Source organism: Lepisma saccharinum, chromosome 15, assembly GCF_977018435.1.
Source record: "Lepisma saccharinum chromosome 15, izLepSacc3.1, whole genome shotgun sequence".
Lineage (NCBI taxonomy): Eukaryota > Metazoa > Arthropoda > Insecta > Zygentoma > Lepismatidae > Lepisma > Lepisma saccharinum.
The window spans coordinates 19,996,448-20,009,600 of record NC_139243.1 but is presented as its reverse complement, the minus strand read 5'-3'; the positions used below and the strand labels follow the sequence as shown (position 1 = coordinate 20,009,600).

Genomic DNA, 13,153 nt, shown 5'->3' with positions numbered 1-13,153 from the left:
ATAATTATATGTTTATTGAAATTATTAATTTCATATTATACAAATCACTTTATATTAACGTTTAAAAAAATGTATAATTATTACTTTGTACAACGTTAATTATGTTTTATGTTATTCATTGCACTCTACGCTGTATAAACGAGATATTTGGAATTCTAACGTTGCTATAGCAACGAGAATCAATAGTTACCTTGGGTAGTGTGTCTGACAAAAATGGAAATATAGGTAATAGTGAACTGCATATTGCTTAGTTATTTCACTAATATATAGACCTATAGAAGTTGTATCTTCACCTTCGCGTTTTATTTCAAATATTTATGAACTAAATGTGATCGTGCAAATGATTGACTTGTGAACGTCACACACTTCCGGTGTTTTCGTGTACTCCCGGCATTCATTGTAAACGCAAGGCAAACGCTATCATTTGCGCTTCCGAAGGGACCGTATACTCAGTACTCACACATAATGAATCCTCCAATGCAGCTGCAAGCTATGAGGAACCCCAGGTCGAGTATGTTGTTCTTCAGAAGAACCATAGCGATGATGTGGAGGCAGGACATGGTCACCAGCCGCATGATGTCGATCACAACCCATGGCAGCATTAGACAGAAGCTGCACTGAAAGAGAAATAAAATGTTCAATGTAATTTGATGCATTGACGCCTTTAATATGTTTTGAATTGCTTGGGTTATGTCAACTGGAAGATTTAGACGAAAACTGCAAGGAAAAAGGCACCGGATGTCTCGATTTTCGTTCTCATATTTCTATTTCAGTTATTCTACGTCTTGCACTGGTGTTAATGAGAATGAATGATGAACTGATGAATTGATGATGGGACAAAACACAATGACGTATTTATACCTAACCATGTTTCGAGGTTAGGGGATGTAAGAGTGACTCTTCCACGTACTTCACGCACCCAATTGTCAACATCACTTCCACGTAGTACACCCTGGACTAACGAGGCTCTGGCGTCTTGACCTACGGCAGAGGCGTGGCGTGCATGTAACCGATGTTACCGCAGGTAACAGAAAAATGTAAAGAAATTAAAAAGTTTTTTCTTAATAAAATAACAACATTGTTAAATAAGTTAACCGAGTTGAGTGTATATTGCAGACATTTTTTTTGCATCCGACAAAAGCGAAGAGACAGGCCGTTCCGGTACCCTCAAGAGGCAACGGGAGGAAAGGGCGCCAATGCTAGGGAACAGCGGGGAAAGACTTGAGGAGGCAAGTGTGCTACGGGGTTATTCATATGCCTGTTTAGGGGTCCTGTTGCCGCTGCGGCCTACCGGATCAGCAAGTGTTGTCACATTGGATTTCCACAAAAGAGCTAAATCCCGCCTAAAACGGTATACTATTTCTCTGAAACAACAAGAGCTAGACTGCAAAGCCAAAGCTGGATTTAACTACAACTGAGACCGTTTACGTAATGGACGAAGAGATAAGTCTTGGTGCGATTCGTGATTTGGACAAACCTTGCTCCAAAAAACTAAGTTGGCAACAGTAGAACGTACATCTGGACTTCCCTTCCACCGCTGGAGGAGGGGAATTCTGTCGTCTGCTTACAGCGCCTTGAATAACGTAGTGTGGAAAACGACCCAAGAAACTGGTTCCCCGAGACGATGACAAGTAGATGGCAGTGCGATCGACCCAGGTGCTAATTTTGTTATGAAAGTAATGCGGCTTAGTTAGTTTTTGGAATATATTGTGTAGATTTGTTTCTCTAGAAAGGCGGTAAGTGAATTGATGGAAACAGTTATATTTGTGGAGTGATTTGCAGTCACGAAATGGCATTAGTTTACATAGAAAAGTAACATAAATACGTTTTATGTGCAACGCAACACGAGCATCAACATATCGCATGTGAGGCTGGACGTCAAACGTTGGATTGTGTACACAAGTATATTTTTGTATACTAATAACATTGAAATAGTGTCATGAAGGAGAAAAAATGTTTCGTGGCGTACATATTATGAAGTCATTTTCCCGAAATGCAGATATTCGAAAGAATTTAATTTCATATTCCATGGAGTTCAAATAGCCGATTAGGATGTACCTTGTCATCTCTATCAACAAATTGCTTTACATTCGTGTCGATTGGTAAGTAGAACATTGGTGTTAAGGACTGTTAACCTTACCTCCTTACAATTTATTACGTGAACATAATCTCTGATAATGTATTGTTCATCGAAATGCAATTCACAAACACCAGCTGTGTCATAGAGTTCCTTGTCAGCTCTGGGAATTGCACGATTCCACTCGGCTAATTTATCTTTCTGTTTGAGAACACTAAATATACAAATATCCTTTTCTTTACTTGAACGATATCCACTAGAACAACCAGGCACAAAACAGTGGCGACAGTTTCCAGACAAGGTGAAAATATAACTCAACCAACGCGTTGTTTACATTTTTCCAGTAAGCGGGAAACGAAAAGTGTCATATTTGACGCTTGCGAGTTTTTGAGCGGTAAGTTGGACAACACGCGAGTGGATGTAAAACAATCTTTGAAAAATAAACGAGTATTGTCTGTGTGAATTTCCATAAAAATAATATTTGTGACAATGACAATATTAATGAACCTTTGAGGATAATGCATACACAATACTAATTCTCGCAGCAATTGTCATGTTACGCGTTACAATCCATGCCTATGTTTTCTTCCGTATTGTTAATAAAAAACTCAAGGACAGGTCATGATCGACGGTTCATAATATTCGTTAATATTTTTGCGACTACTGTACCAAATATCATAACAATTTTCTGATACAAAGAAATGTTACAAGGAAAAGAATCAGACGTTGCAGCAAAAACCCCATTTACTTCCATTATAAGCAGTCGAACACCAAGCACCGGGGTCAACACCAGCGCCTCTAGCGGATCATTTTCGAGTGGAACCAGCCAGAGAGCGCTGAACCATGCCGTTTTCCACACTACGTTATTCAAGGCGCTGTACGTCTGCTCAACGCAGAAACGTCAAACTGTCCCGAATGTGTGGTTCTTCTTCTCCTTTCCATCTCTTTGCAAAGAAACAGAGATGGCTGACAAGGCTCGACCACTATTCACTGGATTTTCGCGGTAACTGTCTCATGAGTGGTAGTTCTTTCTAGAAGTGATTGTGGCTAAATCATTGAGCGGATTGCAAAAAAAAAAAAAAGAACGAAATGAACAAAAATCCAGATCAAAGGCATGTTTTATCTAGGGGGTAGGGTGGAGATGATAACGTCTGATGACCGCGACCGGTAACACTTTTGATAAAGTCACGCCACGCCACTGACCTACGGCCAGTATAATCCTCGTAGGGCTAAGTGTGTGTTGTTCTGTCTTTTGTCCTTATGTACTCCTTTACAGTCTCAGCTTTTAACCCAAGTAAGAATATTTTAGTCCTCCGACATTACAATTATCTTACATTATTTATATTTTAGTTACGGCAAGAGGCTGGACCCCGTACAATGTGACTGGTGCCGCACCTAGAAATTCAAATTCATTCGAAGTTGGGGCCTCTGGTTTCGTAGCGCGTGGAGCTGAACACTCCAACAAAGCACATCTTGATTTAGTCAGGAGTCTTTCCTTTATTTTACTTCCCATTTCTTCCCCTTTTGGGTAATCGCGAAGACAAGGATGAGTGATTTGATGAAACTGATGAAGGAACACTCTAGTGTTGCTCATGGGACGGGACATGTCCCGTCTCGTCTCGTGTCTCGTCTCGTTTTCGAGACGGGACAAGCCATTTGAAATTCGAGACGGGACGAGACGGAATGCCTTTCTCGTCTCGTTTTCGAGACGGGACGGAACGGCTTTTGAAAAGTCTCGTCTCGTCTCGAATGTCTCGAAAAAATAAAAGCAAAATATTTAATCAGTTGCAAATACTTGTTTGCTTGGAATAAAGTATTTCAATTAGAAACGTTGATAAACGTGTATTAAGTCAAAAGAAGACTATTCTAGAGAGAGGAATGAATGAATACTTAAACTTATTTTCAATACTCTTTCGAAACACAGAATTACTCCCCATTTTTGTTTTTCAATTTATTCCAGGTTAATAACTTTATGTAACGATAGTACTCCAGATACTAATACAATTCTGAATAACATCAAGTAAAAGGGCAGGTAGAGAAGGTGGAAGGAGGGACCAAAAGATCGTGGAGTGTCTGCGTCCGAGGTTTATCTTGCAAAAATAGTCTCAGCTCTATAGGTTGGAAAGATAAACGGACCGACGGATAGGGTTTATTATTATTATTTAATTTTTACATCAAAGGGTGTACAGAAGTGAATGTTATTAGAAAGTAGGAAAAAACATTGTGGGAAACATGGCAGTACAAATTGATAAGGAGTTGTTGGGAAAGTTATTAAGGAGTCCAAGATATTAGCAAGACTAAGAGAAGAAGATCATTAGGGACAAATAATCTTGCATTATCCCACTCCGAGCAGCTGAGAGCTAAAGAGGAGGAGAAAATACGGGAAATATGGACACAACTAATTTGGTGATTTTAGCTTTACAGGGAACCATGACAAGATTTTACCACATGATTATTTGCACGGGTTGCGGAATTATTAGAATGTTATGGAAATTTCGGAAATGTCTTTGTTGAGAAAATTCTTGTTGTTCCCCTCAGGCATTCTACAGGTGGTTGGATTCGATTTTTTTACGTCCGTTTGAAGATTATTTCCAATGCTTTTTTTTATTTATGTATTTCTTATTTAAGGAGAATACTATTCCTTGGATTGTAATAACGAAATACTGAGGCTGATATAGAATAGATTTCAAATGAAGGAATCCACTAAGTTCTGTATAATCGTCGTAGCAGGAAACTTTGTTCTATGGGGACTCCCCGATGGTACAGTGCTAGCGTCGTCACCTTGTAATCAAGGGGTACCGGGTTCGATACCCTGTGAAGGAACATAGTGATCTGAATCTCACTTTAAACTGTGGGTCCAGTCCCGATTAGCCTTTCTGTAAATAAGGTGAAGGAATGTTGTAGCTGTTCTTTTTATTCTGTAAATTTAGCCTTCAAGTTTATGAGCAAAATACATGTAGTATCTACTGTCTACATTTTCACGCGTTACTAAACACATTTCACAAAGTAGTTTTATCGAACTTCAGAGGAAAGCTGACAGCAATGTAAGGGTGGCGGGAGCTTGATTACGACCATCGTGTATTCCGAGACTATGTTTCGCCGTTCCCCACTGACAGAGGTTTCGCTTTGAACAATGGACACCGTTGCTTCAGGGGGCAAACACCAAACATAGGGCGAGGTTGACCTGCAGTAGCGGGTACGTGCCATAAATCCAGGCCTAAAGTAGGAATGGAAGTTGATGCAAGGGAGGGGCAATAAAAATTCTGTAATTTGGTTTGCTTGCTGACAGGAAGTTTTGCAGGGAAAGCTGAAAAGGAAAACGGCAGACTTTGAATGAAAGAGGAACAGTGAACACAAGTTCTTTGTATTATTCGCCGACACACAAGCTTCCATTTCGAAGGTGAGGCTATCGGCAGCGAAGTTATTAGAGGGTTGGAAGCAGTGACGACGCCAGAGGAGGCAGGGGGACGCCCCATGCCAGACACTTTGTGCCCCCACCGGGCCCTCCATGTGAAGTTAATTAAATATCGAATAATAAGAGAGTACATTTATAAGAGTATGACGATTTTCACCTTTTCAAAGTGGTGGATTCTGCATGATATCACTTTCCTGCTTATAATACCAACTTGATTAACAAATATTAATTTGTTTAGTATATATATAGAGCTATGTGTATGTGACTTTCGTTCAAGATTCGAGCACCGACCCGGGCATAGGTGATTTCTCATTAATTTATGTCCTGTAATAGCCGAGATTAACCTAAGTTTTACCCAGTCTTAAGAACTGGGGAAAAGTGTGAATGTGGATTGTTTTAAAACATCACGAATATTTTCAGGACCACAAGACATCATCTGTAGTACGCGCAAATTATTCTAATCGTGGTCGTTAGTGACAACGCTAATTATTAAAAGATATTGAAAGTTGATTCAAGATTTGGTTGGTTGGTTGATTTGGTGTTTTAAGTCCACTTTATGCACAGAAAAGCCAATCGGGATTGGACTAATAGTTTAAAGTGACTCCACTGGGTATCGAACCCAGGACCAAAGGTGATCGAAGAAAACCCGTCACTACATGTCAGTTGTTGTGGATTCATCGCGGTTTCTTACTATTCAGGGACTTGAATTTCGAGATGATGAGTCTGAGGAAACCTTAACAAAGGGGATTTCTTCGATACTCTTGAAGCTAATGAGGGGATATTATTTGCAAATGTATTGAACGTGAACCTTAAAATGCAAATTACACTTAAAATTCGATTCAAGACATATCGCGGGCAGGTAAAAGAACGCTTATTAGGATTTGCCACTCTTCAATCATTGGATGCAGGTTCGCTCTTTCTCGTACATATCAAAATCGAAGAACAACTTCCCACGAACTCCATAGGTGCCTGTAATTGTGTAGCACAGACATACGTTGGAGTGATAGAGTAAGAGTAAGTAATGCCAGGGTCAGAATATTTCTTAAATTATGAGATAACTGTAACCTTTGTCTGATTTTTTTATCCTGTGATAACATTTCCCTGAAAGGTGAAACACAAATTTTGCCCAAAACTCTTCAGCATTACGAAGATGGTTGTCCTTAAAATCTTTGAAAAGGCTTGCTCGAAACAGGATGCTGGATGCAAACTGCCTCATTTGGCTGTTCTTGCCATTGAGAAGAAATGTCAAGTCCTAGACGTACCAAAGGTGGGCAATGTGTTCTCCAAAGCACATAGAGCAGAGAAGAAATGCCTCACATTGTTTCTAATACTCAAGAAGATTCATTTCTTCCAACGTCACTTTTATTTTGCAAGAATTAAACTCTTCGAAGCATTTTTTCGTCATTTATATTATTATCTTATAACTTAAATATTTATATCAGTAGTTTCATCTCAAGAAAGACGATGAATTATAAAATTATGAATGTCTTCCAATACTGAAAGAGGCCACTAGAGACAACGCAACTTACCAATAAAAAAGAATTAATGTCTTTATTAAAACGAATCATGTGGAGATAAACTCGTAATCAAGAAGTAAATTAAGGCAGTAAACGTCCACTCTAAATAAAAGACAAACACAAAACACCATACATGAATATAATAATAATAATAATAATAATAATTATTATTATTATTATTATTATTATAATAAGTATTATTATATATGTATATATACATATGTGTAGTGTTCTCGGGCGTTTTAATGTGACTGCCCCCTTACAATATTTTGTTGCCCCCTTCCGCCCCCCCCCCCCCGTCACATTTCCCTGGCACCATCACTGGTTGTAAGTAAATTTATTAGGATGAGGAAAGTAACATTAGCTGTTGACAGTGTTGCACCAAAGGACGTGATATGTGCGACTGTTTGTATAAATTATAGGAAATTTAAGCAAAAAATTATAATTGTTGAGACTTGAGAGTTGTTTCCTTCATTTGATCGTAGGAAGAGGTTTTCTGAGACAGAGTGGGATTATTTTACACATGCATGAGAAAGGGTGGTTGTTTAAAGATAGAGACGTATTTTGCACATTTTTTAAAAGTTCAGATAAAACGAGAATTTAGCCTTACTGTTATGAAAAGAAATAACGCAGTACAGGGAAAGAATAACTTTACATTTCTTGCACCTGGTTGGATGCAACATACATGCACAAGAGTATTGCAGGAAGTCTATGAACGAGGATGAAAAGGGATATGTGAAATTTGACTTAGCTGCGGGTGAATTAGTGGATTCTAATATTCTTAAGGTTGATATTCTTTATTTAAGTCCACTTGATTCACAAATAGGCTAAATCGCGAACCTACCTACAGTTTAAAGTGCGATCCTATCCACTTTGTGCCTCCATTGGGTATCGAACGCGGGGACCCTTGATTACAAGACCTCGACGTTATTACAACGCCATCGGGGAGGCACCCATTTACACAATTTTTTGATTTCAATAACACGTTATATGCATAATCTGATAATGATGCACTTTTGGTGCATCTAAACATATTTTTTTCAACTATAGCATGTCTAAAAGAATCATTGAAGTTGGGATTTTATAACTTCAGGAGGCACGGCTCTGTAAATGTGCGATATAAAATATATGCAGGTTTGCCTTCCATACGTGGTGGTTTTGTCACGTTTCTTCGCTTCGTACAACATACACTTTTGCAGGAACGGCTTCTTGCATCCTCCTGGGGCCCTGCTCTAGCTAAACAAAAAATATATTTGTTTAGTATAATCGAGGGTTACTTTTTCCTGCCGAACAAGGATTTTATTGCGATCATACGGCTTTGAATGACAGTATCAATGAAGATTTATGTACACTACTACTTATAATAATGAGCATAAAATATTAATCAGGAACTTTATTTTTCGTCAACTGGATGTAACATCCTTTTTTGTTATTCAGCAAATATTCAATTCATCACCTTTTTTGACATTAAACTTCTTGCCAGGACAGCTGTTTTTATGCAAATTTTGGCGATTTTAACTACACGTAAGCTAGATATTAGCTAATATTCGTGCTGTTATATTACTATTCTTCTACAATCTTTGTAACATTTCATGTAATAATAATAATAGAATTGATTAATTTAGATATTCAAATGAATAGACCTATGAATTATATTAATGTATTAATTTACACATTTGCTTAATTGTTGTCGTTAATGTTGTTATTATCATTTTTTCTGAAACACTTGGCTCGGACACCCTCCCCCGACATATATTTCTAGATGCGTGTCTGCCGAAGGATAAATTAGATCAAGCGGTGGTGGTACCAGACTTAGAGGCTAAAGAGAAAACAAAGAAGTATGTGCGTCATAAGCTGAGCATAAGAAACAGCACAATATCACAAAGAAACACTTTTTAAAACTTATGTCATAGAAGATGTTTAACAATGTTAAGAACAATAAATGTAATATACTAAGTATTGAAATTTTAAATAGTCTTTTGTGTTCGTACTACACATTTTAAAACTTTTTTGTTGCTCCCGAGTGCCAAGCTTAGAATTTAAAGAAGAAATGTACATTTTCATAGTGCACGGAAGTTCGACATTCAGAAAGAAAGAAGGTCTAGTGGAAAACATTTCAAAACTTCCAAAAGGTATAGCAGTAATGAAAAGAGCACTCTTGTATGGAAGCCAGAAAAACCACAAGGTAGATTTTATAAGATACCTAGCAATCAGTAACCAACAAACTGCATTTTTAATATTAATGTCCTCATTATTAACGAACCTTATTTATTCTCACCACGCAATGGGTAAAATATTTAAAGCTTTATCCCACTTTCCGGAAAAATATTTCGTGTTTCTGCTTCTTTTGACTTTTGTTGGCATGATATCCCGGATCACTTTTTCGAGACGAGACGGGACGAGACGAGACGAGACAGAACCCCTCGAGACGGGACACGAGACGGGACAAACGAATATTTTCGAGACGAGACAGCATTTTCACGAGACGGGACGGGACAGACCAAAGTCTCGTCTCGTCTCGTCTCGTGGGCAACACTAGAACACTCACCAAAACACCCATTCCCAGGTCGGGATTTGAACCCGGAGCCCTGGTGTCGTAGCGCGCTGTGCTAACCACTCCATCAAAGAGGCCGGCCTTATTATTGATCCGAACATCACACATAAATAAGAGAAAGCTGATTTAACTTCAACTAATAAGCATGTCTTATTATATAAAAAGTTTGTCCGTACCCACAGACTTAACAATGCACAGCTCAAACCCAAGGACCTAGAAACCTCTTGACGTAAGCAGGATTCTCCGAAGTTCAACCCGTAAGGGGAGAAAGGGGGTGTTGAACTATTTAAAAAAATGTTGATACTTTTACAGCCCAACGTAGTCACATTATAAATTGATTGATTTGCTTTAATTTACTTCGCTTCTTGTGCCACTTTTGGCTAATTTGCGAAGATTGGGATGATATGATGAATGAACACTCATAAACATCCATGCCCAGACCAGGATTCGAACCCGGGACCCCTGGTGTCGTAGCGCGATGTGCTAACCACTTAGCTACGGAAACCGGGTCAGACATTATAAAACCAAACGTTATCAAAAGGAGTATATTTCCCTTTGTATATAAGGTTTAGCATAGTGCGAGGGCAAAAGCGACGAAAAGTGGGGGGCAATTGCCCCTTCGCCCCACCCTTTAATCGCCGCCACTGGCTATGTGTATTATACATCTCGATATGTTTATGTTTTGCGAAGATCTGTACAAATAGACTAATAAACATGTATAATATGTGATATACAGTAATACAACACGGAAGAAGCATCGCGCAGGTCACTATGTTATAAAGTGTGATTTCTTTAAATAACGTTTCTCCTAATTGTTTAAAAATTATGCATCAAATATAATACAGTTGTAGTTGTAAGTAAGCAAACAAATGCATACTTACCTGATATGCGCCATACATCATCAACAGACAAAGAAATGCGTACACAGACGCAAGGGCCATTAGTGTTATGATCCATGTATGGGTGTCTGAAAAAGAGGGGGTATATTTTATTACATTTGACTATTGTGAAAGAAAAACTAGCGATAAGTTGTGACGCGACTTGCTTGCAACTTATTGTAAAGTCACGGACACTTCTAGGTTGTAACAATCTCATTGAAAGTCTATGCTATAAGTACAACCCAAAAGTGTCCATGACCATACTACTGATGTGTCAAACACTTGAACACTACAGCTACAAGTAAGCATTTTTTAATTGTCAGTTATCATTCCTAAACAATGTTACAAAATTATTACTATTGATATACAGAAACCCCCGGGGTTACGTAAGTAATGCGTTCCGTAAAAGTTTACGTGACTTCAATTTTACGTAAGTCGAATTTGAAAATTGCTTAAATGGAACTTCGTAAGAAACTGCAATATTTATGATTATATGTAGAAGTCATTCCATGCGAAATCAACACAGATATGTGCAATTTCCATCCTGACCATCTCCGATTTTCATGAAATTTGGGGAGTTGAAACTATGCATGGAACTTAGTAACTATGAAAATTTTTAGTTTCGTTTGTCTTGTAATTGTTAAATTATTCAAGGTCAAAGTTAGCAGAAATTGCCCTTTTTGAGCCCGCTTAGCTATACTAAATGTGCTGTAACTCCGCCCCTATTTCGCCTAGGAAGATCAAATAAAGCTTATTGTACAGGGAATTGAACAAGCTTTCCAGTGATATATAACAAGTTTACCTTTGGATAAAAATATAATTTTGTCACGTGACCTTGACCTTTGACCTTTAATATCTCAAAACATGTCATCACCAAAAATCGTGAAAAAAATGTATTTGGTCCCTCATTTCATACTATAAAACATATCAAAAAATCATTCTGGGACTGTAATGGGATCAGAAGATACAAAATAATATGTTAACTATGTGACTGATAAAAGCCTCATTACATGAACTATGACGAGTCAAAAGTCCTTAACACCCTCTACAAAATGTAAAGGAGATTTCCTGGTCATGAAAGAAATAGGTTATGCACACGGAGATCACTAGCTGTGTGTGTCAAACGCAGGTCCGGCATAGTGTTGACGGCGATATTGAATTCAACGCAAAAATTTCAAAGAAAAGGATGTGATACGTAAGTCGCGTATACATTACCGTTACCGTAATGAGATATCTGAAATCCTCCAATCAAGGTTATATTTTTTCCCCAATTGGACCAGTGCTTGTAAGGTGTTTGAAAAGAGTGCATAAATCTTGTTGCTTAAATTATGATTTTTGTGTATTCAGGATAAAATTATGCGGATTTTGACGAAATAACACACCTTGGGGAAAATAATATTGAAAATTCTAGTTCCATATTTATGTATAGAAAAAAAAATCTTAAAATAATCCGACACTCACCATCTCTTAAGCTCTCCATGCCATTCTGCAGGAAAAGCATCTTATAATTGGATATCCATTCTCCTATCTGAGATGATACTTCCTTCTCATGCTCCAATCCAAGCACGAGAGCTGTAATGGCAGCTGATGCTTCGAGCTGTAAAGAATATTCAATATAAATAGGATTTTAAATTGGAGGATATTTGTTAATTTAAAATTAACACAATCACAAAAGCAAATGAAGTCCACCATAGGTGCATGGCGTTCCTAGTCCCGTCCCTCCCGTTCAGAAGATGTTGTTCTAAGTCGGCTGCGTATTGGACACAGCAGTCTCACCCATGGTCATTTGCTGCAAGGGCTGGACCCTCCAATGTGTCGTGTCTGTAATGTTGTTAAAGTGTTCGGCACATTCTTATTGAATGTGCAGATTTGATTTCCTCAGGCAGACTTTTTGTCTTCCCAAGTGTCCCTGTTGGGAGATGACGACAGTGTTTTGTCAAATGTTTTAGCTTTTTGAGAAGAGCTGGTGTCTTCCACTGTCTGTGAGTTTTTAGTATATTCTTGCTTTTTAATGTGTTCTGTTTGTCATGTGCAGATCCCTTTACAACCAGCCACATTGATATTTTTCCCAAGGAGCTTTTAACACCCCTTGTTTCAACATTTTAAGTAAAGATTTTAGATAAGGTGATATTTCCCTGTATACATTAAAGAGTGCAAAATGGCCTTATCTGCCGACACACACAGCAATTTTAAATCAATCAATCAAACAAAAGCAAATTCCAGCCTACTTCGAGCTAAATCTGTTACTAGAAGCAAGCACACCCAATGTGGTCTTGGATATTCACGTGGTACCTTTTGTCAAAATTTGATTGTCTAATGGTTACCTTAGCGTGTGAGCTCGTATAGCATCCTCCCAGTTAGGGTGATATCCGTATGCACCCCCCTTCCCACCTGATTCACTGTCTCCATGTTGAACCATAAAAGCACCGTTCCACCCACTGGTTTATCCACACACACACCCTAACACATCCCTATTTTTTCCCCCACAAAGAACCAATTTATGCTAATATTGACTCTAAATGTACCTGTACACACCTAAATACAAACTTACACCTCCCACTGGATGGAAAATTCTTGATAAATCCCTGATCCAAGCTAATACCAAACGTGACCTTTTTTGTAGTAGGCCTTTAACACCCTACACCATAAAGCAATCAAAGCTTTAAGTTGTTATAATCTGCGCTTACGCACTTGTATCTGTCCGTTAACATT

At 38.3% G+C, this 13,153-nt stretch overlaps 1 protein-coding gene across 1 annotated transcript in view; it reads right to left on the bottom strand.

Moving 5' to 3' along the window:
* LOC145999412 (uncharacterized) overlaps positions 1-13,153 on the bottom strand; it is a 36,429-nt gene that overhangs the window by 8,780 nt on the left and 14,496 nt on the right. The window contains exons 3-5 of the mRNA XM_083136368.1: positions 11,903-12,038; positions 10,445-10,530; positions 461-617 (exon numbers count right to left, since the gene is read on the bottom strand). Coding sequence (XP_082992494.1) covers positions 461-617; positions 10,445-10,530; positions 11,903-12,038 — 379 coding nt within the window. The remainder of the gene's footprint in view (positions 1-460; positions 618-10,444; positions 10,531-11,902; positions 12,039-13,153) is intronic.